General features: G+C 36.1%; 1 protein-coding gene across 2 annotated transcripts in view; it reads left to right on the top strand.

The window, feature by feature from the left end:
* The first annotated feature begins 13,047 nt into the window (after positions 1–13,047).
* Positions 13,048–18,249, top strand: part of Taf1 (TATA-box binding protein associated factor 1) — a 29,104-nt gene continuing 23,902 nt past the window's right edge. The window contains exons 1-5 of one of the 2 annotated variants that reach the window (XM_028320809.1): positions 13,048–13,399; positions 14,616–14,683; positions 15,338–15,474; positions 15,569–15,686; positions 15,971–16,152. In XM_028320809.1, coding sequence (XP_028176610.1) covers positions 13,180–13,399; positions 14,616–14,683; positions 15,338–15,474; positions 15,569–15,686; positions 15,971–16,152 — 725 coding nt within the window. In that variant the 5' untranslated portion in view covers positions 13,048–13,179. Of the gene's footprint in view, positions 13,400–14,615; positions 14,684–15,220; positions 15,475–15,568; positions 15,687–15,970; positions 16,153–18,249 lie in introns of both variants that reach the window. The other variant, XM_028320808.1, reaches the window with a different exon arrangement.

Genomic DNA, 18,249 nt, shown 5'->3' with positions numbered 1-18,249 from the left:
TTTTGTATCGTCATTTGGTTCCAACTATATTTGCTTACAGTTATCAATACCACTATTATTTTTCTTACTAACGCAGTTTTAAATCTGCATGTACATGACTGCGGCAGATTTATCTTTCATAATTTCATAAAACATGACCAACAAACTACTCTCATGAGAAAATATGGAATCGCCTCAATTTAATTTTAAATCGCTCGGAACAAACACAAGTGATTCCAAACTTTTGCTTGTAAATGTACCTAGCTCATAGTTCATAGATGTCACGGTGCGACCTATGGCCAGACCACAAGGCATTAATCCACATCATTACACAAATTCCTCGCGGCCACAACATGTGCCTCGAATGGGCCTGATTACGTCACATTAGCGGGGAATGCTACGAGCTACGGCGTAGTCCGTAGCAACCTGCGTAGATGATGTAGCACGTAGCATGACGCGTAGATTTGCTGATAATTATCTTACTAGCAAACTCTTTCTTTTTAACAAAATAACTTATTTGTAATCTGTGATAATTTAGTCAAATTGCTAGTGATATGTATACTAGCCAATATGAATAAATTGGTCTACCGGGCTAGGATAGGCCATAATTATGGTGATAAAATCTTATCAATGATTAAGATGATTAATGGTATTATCGCGCAAAATCTATAAAATAAATGGATGACAATATAATTATAGCGGCGTGCATCCTAGGCTTAAAGGTGAGACTTAATTCCTATCAAAGTCTTTTGCTAAAATATCAATAAAAATGATTATTAGTGAAAAACTTTACTTTGATTTGCATAGTTACTATGATCATGTCAAAGTGCATTCAACGATCCAACATTCAAAATTCAACGATTTGAATACAATTTAAATTTTAATCGGCACACATTTTCACTGTGTCAATAGAACCTTTGTTACTTTCATTGTTGTAAAATGTTTTGTATAGTGATATAACTAGTGGACCTAATAACGGCTGTTATAGCGGATTGAAAAGATATTGCCTTGTGCTCGGGATTTTTACCGCGTATTTATTATGTAGCGCGCATTGTTGAGTTTTCATTGTCAATAATCCTGTAAGCTCCTTATAAGTAGAATGAATAACTTTTTAGAATTCGCGATCACATTTTCGTGACTACCTAGTAACCCGGGAGATAAAAATGTAGAATAAACACAGGAACAGAGAGCGACGTACAATTGAAGAGACGGATCACAGTAAAGACATGCAAATTAGTATCAAAACCGGGCCTGGAGTCGTCAGGTCTTCTTTTTCATCCATTCAAGCGAATAATATGACTTGGAAGAAAACTTTACCATTTTTGCAAAGAATCCCTAAATAAAAGATAACAAAGGATTGAATAGGCTGCATTCCGTTCACAACAAATGAAAGTTTTAATGAAGGTTTTCATTTGTATTTTCTAACAGAGTTCATTAATTCTACGAACAGACATTGAAGTATTAGTTTTAAAGGTATTTATATTTGTATTGTTTCTTAGATTTTTGTCGTATCTATACTCCCATAAAACTGTGACATAGACTAACTACGATAAAACTAGAATAGATTAGTATTATAGAGCTCGTTTATGAAAAAAGAAAACGGCGCTCAAAACTGCTTTTAGAACATGTTAAGGTTTCAGGAAAATTCAGGGTCAAAATTTTAGGCCTAAATCCTGTGACTGGTCATTTGTCTCTCGAGTTTTGTATGTCGTTTTAAAACAAACCTAATCTAAATAGACCATAAACTCATGTAGGTATTTTACCTTTCATTCTGGCAAGCATTGTAAAGTCACAAACAGCGAACATTGTAGCAAATCACAAAGTTTAGATTGTGTACCTCTATTTTTATTACTTTTTATACGTAACGAAAGTACGGACATGAGTTACAGAGGAACTTTATTGCAAATAAGGTGTTCCTGTGACGGCAAAATAAAACGAGACTGTAGCTGAGAGGCGATTTGTTTCTTGTGTTTGTTGAATATTAATAAATGAAACCCATTTGAATTGCGGAAACTTGGAATTCTTATTTATGGCGGAGATTCGTTCACTTAAATAGTTTTAACAGTAAATGAAGTTATGTTAATGAAAATGCATTTCCTTATTTTAATGCCGTCGCCATCTATTACTGACATTATTTCTGCAATAGCTTCCTTTGTAACTGATTTAGCTCAAAACCAAATGTGGAACTTAATTAGCTCGAACTAATAATTTTATTTTACATTTATGTAATTTTACAATCACATTATTTTGTTATCATGTATTTAGGTTTTTTTTAATTTGTCTTTGCTGAGCTTTTTGTGTGTTGCTGAGTTTTATTTAAATGAATGACGATAAAAAACAGTGTTGTTTTTTATCGTCATTCATTTAAATAAAACTCATCATCTGCAAAATATTTTAAAAATCTTAAGAAAGCACACCTGTTAAACGTATGCCTAACGATTCGCTAAAACACCATATTTTCCCACAAAACAAACATTGCTCAAGAAATTCCTAAGAAGTGGAATCCAAAATCAGTTGTTATTTGCATAGGTACAATAGTCAAACACAAGGTTCGGAGGGTCAGTGGCGAACTACGAACTAATTTCGTTAATAGGATTACAAGTATTTATCGGCGAACATCCCGCTGGATTGTTCCCGGTTCGGTCGGATGATCCGCTAAATTGAAATAAGGTACGGGAACTAGGCATATAGTAAATTCTACGTAGTCTACGCGAGTTGTATTATATCTTGAACAGAATGTTACAGAATAGTTTCAATCTAAACGTTTATCCCTATCGTTGCTACGATATTGTCTTTTTTCAGCAACCAAACGAGTAAATAAATCTTATCGTCATAATGTTATCGTCATCGATGTTAGAGTAGAAATGAATTATGGGACATCCATTATTTTTTTCACAAGTTTTTGTTACTTCTCAACAGTTTTAAGTTGCGTTTACAGAGCCCAGCTGCTATGCAAAACGGATAGGTGTACGTACCTAAGTAGAGCTTTGCATTTGTTTTAAGAATCATAATACGGGTCTATATGTATACTAAACACAGTTTAACTAGAATTTAGCTCTGGGTTATAAATACGAACATGATTGATTTTTTGGTTATTTCTGTTCAATCAACTCTATTGTATTGATACTTCGGTGGTTTCATAAATACAATAGAGTTTATTAATACGTGCCCAAAGAGCGAACGGTGAGATTACCCTTCTATCATGCTGAAGGCTCTATCTGAGTGGAAATGATAAATGTAAACAATTGCAAGGTAGTTAAGATTGATAAACATTCATTTAAATCAAATTTCGTCTGCAAGAATTCAAACGGTACCTTTATACTCATACTAGCTGTGTCCGTGACTTCTAACGCGTGAAAATATATTTATTTTTCTACGTTTTCGCAATATTTTTCATTGATGATATGCTCCTATTGGTTTCAGCGTGACAGTATATGGCCTTTGCCCTATAGCCTTCCTCGAAAATTAGGTTATCCAACACAAAAACAATTTTCAAGTCTAACCAGTAGATCCCGAGAATAGCGTTCCTCTTCAACTTTGTAATATTTAAGTGAAATATACAGGCATTACTTAGTTATAGATGTAATAATCACCGTTATTGTGAAAACTTGACACAGACAGTTAGGCAACTTTAACTTAACTTTTAGCCTCCGGGACTATGTTGTACGGATGACTGCATATCAGGCTAAGGACTCTTCCATTTTATACAGTTGTAATAAGAGTTACTTTGCTATGAAAATGTAGAATGTAGAGTGGTGTGCTGTAGACGGTATGTAATGTACCTACGTCCTACATGACTGTTCATTATAAATTAGTCATCCTTTTATGGCCTAAATACTGCGTAAAACTTTATTACGGTCAAATTTATTGGTATATCCTTCAAGTAAGTATTATTATGATGGGGCTTCTACCTTCTATCTACTCTATAATATAATGATCTAAACGGAACGGCACATCATATTATACACTGAGGCATGCTATGGTAGGTACCTACTTATCAATGTTTCAATGAAATTACCCCTTTTAAAGCTAATAGCTTGTAGCTTGATACCTAAGTAGCCCTGTGCTGGTAGGTAAGAGCTGTCATTTTTAGGAGCGATTTTGCACTAAGCGTTGGCGTATTTATGTATCACTTGTCTTGCTCTACTAAGTAGCTTACACTACATAGAAATAGTTAGTTAAGGCTTGGTATTTCTGCTAAAGTAGGTATTTCGCGCTGTCAAAATCTGCGCGCGCAATACTTCGCCGAAGACAGCGCGCCAAAGAGCTCTCGCGGCTACACAGTATAGAAATACCAGTTGGTTAGGTTAGGTTGACTTCCTTTCGTTCAAGCGTCACACTCACAGCACTTTCTAATACAAATCATATCCAAGTGATACAAATTAAAACAACTTTCAGAATTTTTGGGAATATATTTTAGAATCGAATAAATATAAAATATAACTGCCAAAGTAAACACGGTTCAAAGAGGCGTGGCGTCACCCGACCTTCCGGAATTTTCAAGATTACGTCACCCGACCTATCGTTAGGTCCTCGGGAGCTTGAGCGATTGGAAAAACATTTTATGATCAGTTACTCTTAGTAGCGATTATTTAGAGCTTGGATAATAAATTATAGTTGTTGCAATTCACGAAACTTTGCATGTGGTTAATTACATTAATCAGTACACGCATCAATTTTGTTCAGTCTTTTTGTTTATTAATAAATAAAAATATCATACTAAAATTGCATACATATTTTTTTGTATTGGTCTGGGTGTTTTCTTTCCATAATTTATGTATAACGGATGTACGGGGCTCTGTATTGAAAATCACTATGAGCATCACACGTGGTTACCTGCCGCAGGCACCCGCTCTGAGCACTCATGGGAGTTTATGCAGAGGTCGCTAGAGTTTGACTTTGAGCTTTGTTTATAGTCATTACGAAGCAGATTTTGATGGGAAACTGCACTGTCTTGAATTCGAAAGGGTAATTTGACGGTGTTAGGGGAATTCTAGGAATAAATGCAGAGCCTCCTCATTGAAATTGAGACATTTCAATTTGAGATTTCACTTGACATTGATTGCAATCTGACATGGAGTTTTCAAACACTTGTAAAAATAAAAAGTAATTAAATCAAAAGCAGTAAGACTCCCAAAATAACTTTCTACCCCTTTTACACGTTTGTCATAAATTATAATATTAAGGAATTGTTAAGCAAAATTTCAAGTAGATTGAACCAAATAATCACTGTCCCATACAAACTTTGCCCCCTTATTTCACCCCCTTCATTTCTTGACCCCATTTCGGAAAATCGGATGCCTACGTCATACAAAGAACACACCTTCCAACTTTCAGGTCTCTACGATATCCGTCAGTCATTTAGGACTAAGCATTTTTATTAGTTGTCCAATACTCTATCGTTCCAGGTATGTCATTGACAGGAGGGCGCTACTATCTTAATGGGTTATTTATTAGTCCCAACTTTATACCACTTGACATTTCAGAATCGTTTGACTTTAGATACCTAAGCGATTTGATATTCAGAGTCCCTTAATGAAATCAAGTTCTAAAATAACTTGAGGTGTTGTACCCGATCAAGCTTTTCATTGCAGGACAGTTAAATAGTTTTATTATTAGTTTCTTCTTTAAGTCTTGATTTGTCAGAGTAGGTAAAGGCTCCATGAGAGCAAAATTTAGCTTTATAATAGTTTTTAATTTTTTTCTTGAAATATTTGACGCCTTGTAATCTCTCGTTAATATAGGTCCACACAAATAAAGAATGTTTGACTTCGACTTTAATAATTATGCTCTTACATAATTAGAATAATATAAGAATAAGAATTTTTCGGTTTTTATATAAGGTGTTATTTTTTTAACTGATCATATTTTACCAACACATCCTATTACCCCCTATTGGGTTAGTAGTAGTTTCGCACGATTTTCCTTCGCACGAATATGCGAAACGTCCCCTTTCAATAATAATTTTTTTTTAGTAGGCGTTTCGCCCGGATGTATTAGAAGTATTAAAATCGCGTGCGAATCGACTCTTTTTTGAACTAGTAGTATGCGATTACTAGTTCTCAAAGGGGTCGATTCGCACCCGTTCGATTGTGAAAACCAAACTAATATATTTACTGTAAGTAAATGCTAAATAGTAAATATTAGTTTGGATTGTGAATATCCTATCCTACTATAATATTATAAAGGCGAAAGTTCGGATGTCTGGATGTCATGATGTCTGGATGTTTGTTACTCTTTCACGCAAAAATTACTGTACGGATTTTGTTGAAACTTTATAGTATTATTGTTTATAACCCAGATTAACATATAGGCTAACTTATGACGATATGTGACAAATAAATTTCAATAAATAAATAAGACGTGTCTAAAAAGCGAACTCTACCTATCGTCATTGGTTAAAATCTACAGCGCTGGACAAACTACTGTATGACGTTCGTAAATATTCATTCGGGGGAAGCCGTGAAACGCCATCTATCAACATGATATCTAACGGGGGTAAAACTAGGTCCACGCGAACGAAGTCGCGGGCGGCCGCTAGTTTATAATAGGTAGCTTTCCCTCCGCAACCTTATTGGTATTCCATGTATGTGTCTTTTAACTGATTTCTGTTAAACATTTCATGTAAAATTTGTCCAGTTATAACTCCATTTACATCTGCATCTGTAAACAAGGGTTCATGTTCTCCAGCCCAGATGCCGAGTAAACAGAATCGTCTTTCAGTGACGTGCAGCTGCCCCTATATTTGACCCTCTGACCTAATTTTTTATTATTTATTAGTATCAGTGTGCTCATCTAATAAGTGTAAGACGATTGTATGTAGGTACTATTAATATGTAATTTTAACTCATTGGTTTTGTCTCATATTTAAGGAATTTACTATGTATCATGAGTAGAGTCTTCGTTTAAAAGGATGCGAACGATTTAAATTTCAATAGGTAGACAAAATTGATAATTCTTAATGATTAAATATTTTAGCTTTCTCCAGTAACACTGATATTATTATACTGTGACTCATCAAAGTCATCATTGTCAAAAATATTGACAAATCGCGAACTGTCACGTCCAAAAAACTGACACGCGTCCGTCCTCCGTAAGCGCCACCGCGCGCAGGGTTGCCAACTCTACGTATTTTTACGTAGATCTACGTATTTTAAGCCTTCCTTGCAAACCTACGAACTTTAGTCCCAGAATCTACGTATTTTCTATCAAATTTGCAAAATAGGCTGAATGGGCATCGTTTCCTTTACTTTTGCGTAAAAGTGAATAATAACATCGCGCCAAAACATGACTCATGTATGTCACAAGGGTTTGATAACAAAGAAAGATCCCTACAAAACTTTCACCAACACATTCTATAAAAGACATCTATTGCACAAAAAATTTCAAAGCGCATACCCAAGAAAGGTCAACATCTGGTCGCCATAAAAAGTTTCCAAAAGCAATAAAACTTAACTTCAATAATGCACTAACATTAGTAGATCCGATCACGGTTATTTGGCATGTGGCAAAAGTCGGAACTAATGTTATTTTGACATTTCCCCATAGAAAAAATGCTGTACAGCGCCCCCCTGTAAATGTCACTGAACAGCTTTGATCTGATAAGAAATTTGAAATCTGACGTGACTTGATTGTGTATGTGTAAACCGTCAAACGGTCAAAGTGAATCTTCACTATAAAACATTTCTGAAAATGATACACAATTTAAGTGTACTTTACTACTTTTAGGGTAATATAAATTGTCGTTTTATTACTTTTACCTACCCCTACTCTCTTCATTTCACTCAGAAAAAAAAGTACGTAGATCTACGTATTTTCTTTAAGGAAATTGTACCATTTCTACGTAATTTTCTAATCTGTCCTACGACTTTTTCAAAATCCGAGTTGGCAACCCTGACCGCGCGACTGATTGAGATTGTCCAAGCCGTCATGGACGATTTTTTCCACATTTTTTAACATAGTAACTAAATAAGACGCAATATAAAAATTCCATCCGTTAAAAGCCCTCAAGTTATTTCTGAACTTTAGTTTAGTAAAAGATTTAGAATCTCAAATCGCTTATTTTAAAAATAAAACCATAATTAGAAAACGAATAGAGGTAACTTTGGGAATTTATTCTATCGAGTCAACTTCATCAAATCGTGTTTCCATCCGTTAATAGCCCTAGAAAATATCCTCAACTATGCCCAATAAAAATCTTAGCCTTTAATTTTACTGTTTAGTACCTCAAAAATGAAAAATGAAAACCTCATTTTCGCCATTTTCTCTGCTACCCGGCCTTAAGGAATTACTTGGAAATTGGAACTGGAAAGCTACCAACTTCAATAATTATTTATTGAACCACCTATTTTTGTCACACCTTTCCCAGAAAATGTAGGTACATTTTTAATATCAAAACGTGTGTGTGTAGGTGGAGCGTCATCAATAATTTACAGATAAGTAGGTACAATTTATAAGATTTCGTCCGTATGTTTCATTACTTATTTATGTAGGTAGTTTGTCGCCTGAAAATATCTGCTGTAATAAGCTGTGACCTTTAACACCTAGATATTTTGTCTTGTTAAGTATTTAATTGACTTCTTTTTAAGGTATTTATACTTCCACAGAATAAATATTCATACTCAGTCAGTGATGGAGACTATTTGCCATTAGTAAAGCCTTCATCGAGTAACAGCTTGATGTTCACTAATACGAGTTTACATAAAACTATTACCCCCTTACTAATAAAACTTACACGCTCGTTGATCAGTGTTTTAATATAAAGTGACGTTTAGTATGGAAATGTAATTTTAAAAGAGTGATCAACAACTGTGTAACTTTTTATTAGTAAGGGGATTAGATCCTAGGTCCATTTTCAATTATTCACTTCTTGGTAGAGTTGAAAAACAAGTAACTTCACCATTGAAATTTTACGCGCAAAGATACTTCGATAATAAAATAAAAATATATAAAATAGTTTATTCAGTAGGTACTCATATACTCGTAGGTCCTTTCCAGGGCACATGACGACGTCATGACGGCGCTTAGAGTCCATCTCTGTATTTTATAACCCACTCCCGCCACCCTCGGTTGTGTTGGAGAGCTTTATCCGTTCGCTGCCAATTTACGCGAAATAGTTCCCTAATTCAACTCCGGGTTCAGATGGAGTTGGACAACACGCTAGAGGCCATAATAGGGGCCTCCGCTGCCTATTGTTTTGAGTTGGCTCATGGAGCCTTATGAAACTGAGGCACGGCTTATTTATGAGCTAGGTTTATGTGGTGTTTACGCCGTTGGCGAAGCGTTAATGTAAAATGTATAAACTGAATATAGGAGGTTTATATGCGAGTATAGTTTCTAATTTAGATATTACAGATGTAAATCCTCACTAGAATATTATCTACGGGTAAAAAATAGGAAAGTCTGATAACATTAATGAACTCCAGGGGGTAACTTGTTTAAACCTTTTGGATGATTTAATAAATAAATTGTTCAATGTGAATGTATTTGGTAAACAACGAGCAAGAGCTTCGTGAGCGCATTCAGAGGGCAGCTCAAGGTATTCAGCAGTTTGACAACAAGAGTCACAAAAACAAAAGTGAGAAACAGACTATGAGCGTATTAGAAGACGGGGCTCACAGTTTGAGCAGGGCTTAAAATAATGTACCTAGATAAAATTAGGTGATACAATTATTATTAAAATACTAAGTTTTTCATTTATTGAGACCCAAGAATAGTTGGTAGTGTGACTTTTTTATTTATTAATCTACTATACAGGGTGTCCCAAAAACAATGGATAACCCTGTAACCATCGATAGGCCTCGACATGGTCTCCCTAACATCCAATTTTGACCCCAGTAAAAATATCACCGTTTTCAAGATTTTCAAGTTTTTGTGCATTTTTAGAAAATTGCCACCTGCGATTACTTTTTCTCATGCCATTTCTAAAAATGAGGATACTTTTTAATCTAGTTTTTTTCCTTATCACAAGGGATAGTTGGGCTATCAAAAGAAAAGATTAAAGTTCAACAAACTAGTTTAAAAGTATGAAAATTTTAAGAAATTGCGGAGAAGAAGGAAAAATTAATTCATTGTCTTGCACTTTTGATCAGCCATAGTGTAAAAAAAATGTAGGAAGACTATCGTGCCCATTACCTTAAAAACTTCCTTGGTTAATTGAGATTCCAAAAAGGTATCACAAGCCTATGTATTCTGTACTATTTTTATCTTATGGCTACTTGAATAGCAACTAGTATGAAAACTGCAAAAATGAGTTTTTCTCGTAATAGTTAAACTAGGACTGCATAGTGGCATTAAATACAAATGGATAATTTTTAGCGTAGGAATTTTAATAAAGCAACATTTTATCATCATCATCATCATCATTTCAGCCATAGGACGTCCACTGCTGAACATAGGCCTGTACCCCAATGATTTTCATAATGACCGCTTGGTAGCGGCCTGCATCCAGCACCTTCCTGCTTACCTTTATGAGGTCGTCGGTCCACTTTGTAGGTGGACGTCCTACGATGCGCTTTCCGGTACGTAGCCTCCACTTTAACCCTGCTGCCTCAGTTCTGCAAACTACTGTGCCCTGCCCATTGCCACTTCAGCTTGCTGATCCGTCGAGCTATGTCAGCGACTTTAGTTCGTTTACGGATCTCCTAATTTCTGATACGGTTTCGTGAAGAAACCCGAGCATAGCCCCTTCCATAGCACGCTGTCCAAAAAATCCACGTTTCCGAGCCGTGTATTATCACGGGTATCTGTCTATAGGCACATTTATAAGGTTTAAAACAAAAATTAAGTAATCACAAAAACGCAGAACGGACGGCCAATGGGGCAACAGGGTTCAAGTGGAGGCTACGTACCGGAAAGCGCATCGTAGGACGTCCACCTACAAAGTGGACCGACGACCTCATAAAAGTAAGCAGGAAGGTGCTGGATGCAGGCCGCTACCAAGCGGTCATTATGAAAATCATTGGGGTACAGGCCTATGTTCAGCAGTGGACGTCCTATGGCTGAAATGATGATGATGATGATGATTAAATGTTGCTTTATTAAAATTCCTACGCTAAAAATTATCCATTTGTATTTAATGCCACTATGCAGTCCTAGTTTAACTATTACGAGAAAAACTCATTTTTGCAGTTTTCATACTAGTTGCTATTCAAGTGGCCATAACATAAAAATAATACAGAATACATAGGCTTGTGATACCTTTTTAGAATCTCAATTAACCAAGGAAGTTTTTAAGGTAATGGGCACGATAGTCTTCCTACATTTTTTTTACACAATGGCTGATCAAAAGTGCAAGACAATGAATTAATTTTTCCTTCTTCTCTGCAATTTCTTAAAATTTTCATACTTTTAAACTAGTTTGTTGAACTTTAATCTTTTTTTTTGATAGCCCAACTATCCCTTGTGATAAAGAAAAAAACTAGATTGAAAAGTATCCTCATTTGTAGAAATGGCATGAGAAAAAGTAATCGCAGGTGGCAATTTTCTAAAAATGCTCAAAAACTTAAAAATCTTGAAACCGGTGATATTTTTACTGGGGTCAAAATTGGACGTTAGGGAGACCATGGCGAGGCCTATCGATGGTTACAGGGTTATCCATTGTTTTTGGGACACCCTGTATAAAAATAAGTCGGGTTTTCCTCCCTGACGCTATAACTCCAGAACGCACGAACCGATTTCCACGGTTTTGCATTCGTTGGAAAGGTCTCGGGCTCCGTGAGGTTTAAAGCAAAGAAAATTCGGGAAAAGGGGGTAAAACGGGATCCACGCGTACGAAGTCGCGGGCGGACTAGCGGCCGCTAGTTTTTTTTATGAAAGTATCTTACTAGACGTTTAAATTCAAATAAAAAAATAATTATGTAGCGTTTGTTAAACACCTGTACCTTTTTGAATAGCTAATGAATCAAGGAACTAAATTCTGTAATTTGTACACAACATTCCATACATTTTTTCTTGGAAATTCTTCGTTTAATTACATAAAACATATTTTTTTTGCAATATGATACATGGTTTTTTAGCTTTTACTTGAGTAATGACTCTAATGACGATTCTTTCTTGCAAATTTTAATTTAAAATGTCAATCTTATTATTTAGCTATACGAATACAACAAAAAAGTTAACATTATTCCGTATTCTTCATTACAAGGGTACATTTTAACATAAAAACTGGAGATTTTTTAAAAAATACTTAAATCTTGAATAACTTGGAAATGAACAAGTTTCGGAGATGGTGTCATATGACTTAAATGACTGCAAATAAGCTCTACTTTAACCCCTATATATTTTTTTTTTATATCAAGGGATGTATATCGCTTTACCTGTCACCCTGTATACTTCTTCTTCTTCTTTTTTTTTATGGCAACGGCTTGGTTTTGAGAACCATGATTTCGCCAATGTCACGTAAACAGTTTTGACAAAGTAAAAACAAAAATATTGTCCGTGGAGGGTAGTTGAACGGGAAGCATGGTAGATCTGTTTTAATGGTTTCAATTTATTATTTAATGGACTTTAGTGTACAAATTTGGTGTTATTTTGTGTTCTAAAGTGCAGTGAAGTGATAAATTATAAAAAACATTGAAATACTTCGAATTTGAGCGCGCATCGAGTGTCGAGTGGGTTGTCGTATGAACAACCCGCTTTGGACCCGGTGTCGTCTCGAAACCTGCTTACGGGCATACTTAACTCCACGGAATCCACGAAAAATCAATAGAACTGAAACACCTACGTTCTATTGATAACTATGTCAATATTTTTCACTCGACATTGGCAGAAATAAACCTCCCAGAGAGGTTTGGTTGCCACAAATTAAAAAAAAAAAAAAAATATTTAACGTTTCTAATAATAAGCAAAATTATTATTTGTGTACCTATAACAAAAAAGACAACACAAATTGAGACACCACAAATAGTACATAACATAGAAATTAAAATGTAAGGAAGGGGGTAGGTGGGACTGAAAATGGCACAAATCAAGTCGACCTCGACGTGTATTGCCAACATCATCAAAAAAGAAGAAGAAGAGCGATAGTCTGTGGCAGGTTTGACAGCTGACAGTGTACGTCACAAAACGTCATTTCTTTCAAGTGTCAAAAAATACAAACGAAGCTTGGTTCGTCTCACCATTTTTCTATAAAAATCATGTATTTTTCAAAAAATAGTTAGTTGTTAGACTTATTAGTCAAGAGAAACATTAACAAAAAAGATGTGTGACAGTGACGACCCAGGGGATCAAGCCCGCTCGGGTCTTGATCTAACCGGATTCCTTTTCGGTAATATTGATGAAAGCGGTCAGCTTGAAGATGATGGGCTCCTGGATGGAGACTCCAAGCGGATGCTATCATCTCTTACGCGACTTGGATTGGGGTCGATGTTGTCCGAAGTTTTGGAGGGCGAGGAACCATCCAAAGATGATGAGGAGAAAGGTGTGTGAATTTTGTTGTTTGCTTTACTATTTATGAGTTGAAATAGCAGTGAAACCTCAGATCATAGAAGGGAATAGATGTGAAACGGGGGCGTGGCGCGTGTCTCCGCGATATGCCCAGAAACGAACATCGGCCGCGTAGCTAGGTTAGTCGCGATTCAGTCGTACTAAGGAAATGTTCTCCGATATTTTGGATAATGCGTCGTTACGTGCAATAAAACAAGTGAAACGAAGAACTACAGGAACAATGGAGTCATTTACTACATGTAAGTATTGCAAATCCATTGGTATTTTGCTTATAAATAAAAAAAACTAAACATTTTTACGAACGAATTCAGTGCCGTAACAGTTACTGCGATATCGAAATCAGTGGTGATAAAAATTCTAACACACTTGTACATTGACGATTTAGTTAGCAACCACTTTATGTCATGCTCAACTACTGCGCAATGTATTTAATTTCTTCCGATATCCACTGTCGTGTGAAAATACACAGTACGGCCGCATGTGCCGGTCGTAACATAGTGCCGTGCTCGTGTTCTAATGCGGTTTCCGATTATCGATAAATAGAAGTAAATTATAATTTTCTATTTTGTAATTTTAAATAAAAAAATTATGTGTTACTTGCGATTATAAGATTTTCCAAAAAAAATAATAACAGTATAAGTAATTAGTAACTGTCAACTATGTAATTACTATAAGAGCTAGTTGAAAGCCTAATATAGGCATTATTTTTTATAAACATATGCGGTACGCAGATCGCCATAATTAAAAAATAAATGCGTGATAGTAGTTAATAATAACGTATAATAATAAAAAGGTTTTCATACATAAGCATTTTGTGAAACCAGTTTCGAGCCTTGCCCCTAGCGATTTAAAGTATCGATATCTTGTCGACTCCATTTTATCTTTGTTCTCTCACTAGCGTTTTCTATGTGTGCGTCACGTCACGCGGCCATTGATTGGCCAGAAGGCACGCCTTCTGGCCAATCACAGCACTTTTAAGCCGGTTGCACATGTTGTCGTAGACTCACAGTCGCTTTGTTTTTACACAGTTGAATGTGTGTGTGGGAGCTGTGGTGGGGGAAATGTGGGGACACTGGTTCTCGTTGTAGTTACGCGCGACTTCATATCTATTCTCTTTCTATGATCTGAGAGTGGCACACATTTGTTGTTAAAAAAAAATATCCTAAAACATAAAGCATATTTTTTTCCAGATTACACTCAAAAAAGCCCTTCTGCTGTTGATTTCTTTGACATAGATGATGTTGCCGAAGATATAAAGGTAAGTTATTGAAGATTTTGTATGATGAATGTGTCAATTAGTTCTTATTGCTACTGATTTGTTTAAAATATGTATCTCTACGTAAATTTTACTAGTAAAATGTTATGGGGACACCAAGTTTCTATTATTATCTGAAAAAAAAAAAAATACTTGAAACTTATAAATTACTTTTTGTATATGTATTAGCACTATGTGTACTCGTGGATTAAAAAAGCACATTGGTTTTATACATTATGTTAATGAAAGTCATTAATCATGGTAATGGTTATTGTTGTTTGTAATGTAAAATGCACTTAGTATTATTGTATGTTTCTTCACCTTTTGAATGTTTTTGTCAATAACAACCTCACATTATCCATCAAATAATTGTAGCATTATCTGTAGCATAAAAAAAAATAAAAAAAAGTTTATGAAAAAATTAAAAACAGTACTTGGTTCATAATATTGCACAATTTAGTGAAATGATTTATTAAAGAGTAATGCTATTTTTATTATTCACCTGTGTTCTAACCGCTAGTTTTAAATCACCACTAATAGGACGTAGACATTAGTGCTAACCAAGATGCACAGGATGTAAAACAAGACATGGAGGTAGAGGAATGTGCACAAAACGATGTAAAACCTGTGTCCGATTCCTTGAGCGATTGTCCTCAGCCTGAACCAACAGAAAGCGTCAAAATTGATGAGGACAGTGCTTACGATGAAAGTGATCGCCAGCCTACTACTGATGATGGCTACGAGGGAGATATGGAAGGAGACGGAGGCCTCATGCCTCCACCATCTGTTATTCCGTAAGTAATTTATTAAATTTATTTTTTCAAATATGATCTATAAAAATGTTTTTAATACCTACTTGAACATTTGTGTTGTCATCCACTTTTCTAGGAAACCTCAAAAGATTGATAAGTCAAAAAAACTGGAGACTCCACTGGCGGCCATGTTACCCTCAAAGTATGCCAACACAGATGTGACAGAGCTGTTCCCAGACTTTAGACCTGACAAAGTGAGTGAAAAGATTTAATAAAATTAATTTTTAACTGCCTACAGCAAAATCAAAAGAAAGGGTTATGATTGTAGTAGTCTATCTATGTACCTATCTTTGTATTTCCGTATGCCCTCCATAGCGCGTTGCCAATTTTAGTGTCGTGCGTAATTTGCATTTTAAACGCACACTTATCCAAATCAAGAGTCAATTAAAACAAATGCCTTTCTGTAGTTGGGTTACGGTTTTATAATTTTCTAATCTATCTCTTGATTTATGTAAGTTTGTACTTCATTTTATTTCAGGTTTTATTATTTTCTCGACTCTTCGGTCCGGGAAAACTCTCTAGCTTGCCACAGATCTGGCGTGGTGTGAAGAAACGTAGGCGCCGTAAGCGCAGTGGGAGCACAAGTAGCGATACCCCACCACAGATTCCCGAAACTCAAGAACTACAATGCGCTAGCGATGATGAGGAGAAGTTCCTCAGGTAAATATCTATCTGTAAACAGTTATTCACAATATTTTGGAACAGAAATTACAAAAATTACAATTAAATAAATAAATAATTAAAATTAGTTCACTTGTAAATTGTCGCAATAAATACGAATTTAGCTGCTCTGTCAAAAATTATACCTACTGTATTCTGTTACATCTTAAAATGTAACAGAATACAGGTTCCAAAGTGCTTATAAGACTAATTACAGATAAATCATAATGCATGTCATTTAATAATAATTAATAATCATTTAATTAATAAAAACACAGTAAAAATAATTTTTTTTTTTGCGCTCATCTGCAATCAGTCCCAAACTATAAGCAGATTTGTTCCATGCAGTTCTGACATGTTGAAGGAGCTCCCCAGCAGGATACTCCTCATTCACCATCTGTCACCAAGTATATCGTGGCGCTTCAGTCGTTTAGTGTAGCTGATGGTTGCCAACGCAGTAGCCAACTGATTTGGGTGATTTTCCAGTCGCGTTTTATATTTATTCCCTGTCAGCTTTAGCTCCTCCCTAACAGTTCTCATGCTCAGAGCTTCGTGGATTTCAGTGTTGGTAATGAACCATGGTGCATTTGAGATGGTTCTTAGGATGCCATTCTGCAGTCTCTGCACTATGTTTATGTTAGAGTCACTAGCACTTCCCCACAGCTGTGCGCCGTACATCCATATTGGTTTCAGGATCACTTTGTATATCAACAGTTTGTTGTCGATCGACAGTTTGGAGTTACGTGCCATTAGCCAGTAGATATTCCTAAACCGTATATTCAGCTCGTCTCTTTTTGTTTTGATGTGTTTTTTCCAGGTCAGCCTTTTGTCCAGATGCATACCGAGGTATCGAACAGATTCACTCTGTGGCAATACATTGCCTCCCATTTTCACTGGAGCGCAGCTTCCCCTCCTTAATGTGAACGTGACATGCACGGATTTAGTTGTGCTGGCTTTTATTCTCCATTTCTGGATCCATTCGTCGACTTTGTCAAGGCTATTTTGCAAGACGGCGGATGCTGCAATTGGATCCTTGCTGCTTGCTAGGATTGCAGTGTCATCAGCAAATGTAGCCGTTGTTACATCTTGTGTTTCTGGGAGGTCAGCAGTGTAGATAGTATATAATACGGGGCCAAGCACAGATCCTTGTGGAACTCCCGCCATTACATCTTTTATAACAGACAGTTCTCCGTCCTCTCTCACCTGGAAAATTCTGTTTGTGAGGTATGACTCCATCAATAGGTAAAAACTATGCGGTAGGTATGTTTTTATTTTGTAGAGGAGGCCTCTATGCCACACTTTATCAAAGGCTGCCTGGATATCCAAGAATACAGCGGAGCAGTATTCCTTTTTTTCGAAGGACTGTCTTATTCTATCACACACCCGATGCACCTGTTCTACCGTAGAGTGCTGCTGTCTAAAACCAAACTGGTGTTGAGGTATTGTTAGGTTTTCATTGAGTATGGGTGATATTCTGCTCAAGAGGATCCTCTCAAACACTTTAGACAGCACAGGCAAGAGGCTTATGGGTCTGTACGACGAGGGGTCCTCCGGGGGCTTTCCCGGTTTGTGTATCATTGTTACTATTGATACCTTCCATAATCTGGGAAAATATTGTACTCGAAGCATACCGTTAAAGAGAACGACCAGGAAAACCAATGCCTTCCTGGGGAGTTGCATGATAATTTCTTTTGTAATGAGATCGAATCCAGGGGCCTTTCTGTTTTGTAATCTGTATACGGTTCTCTTCAGTTCCCCAACTGTGACCGGTCTTGGTGGAATGGACAGTTGCAGGTCCTGCTGCAGTGTACATTCGACCTCATTTTCAAACTCCGCGTTGCTGCCTTCATTAGGTGTAAAAATGGTGGATAGGTGTTTTGCAAAAACGTTGGCTTTTTCTTTACTTGTCCTAGTCCAACCAACCTGTGCCCTTAGGGGGCATTTATATTGCTGTGGCCTATTCAACTCCTTTGTAAACTTCCAGAGAGAGTACTCTGTGGATTTCGTGGCAGTTAAATTTTCCAGTTTGTCCCTCAGTGTGGCATCATTTACAATATCTATTGAGTTTTTCAACTCTCTAATGGCTTTGTTTAGTGC

Source organism: Ostrinia furnacalis, unplaced genomic scaffold (assembly GCF_004193835.3).
Source record: "Ostrinia furnacalis isolate ACB-3 unplaced genomic scaffold, ASM419383v2 OfSCF7454, whole genome shotgun sequence".
Lineage (NCBI taxonomy): Eukaryota > Metazoa > Arthropoda > Insecta > Lepidoptera > Crambidae > Ostrinia > Ostrinia furnacalis.
The sequence above is the reverse complement of the archived record's forward strand: the minus strand, read 5'-3'. Positions and strand labels throughout refer to the sequence as shown.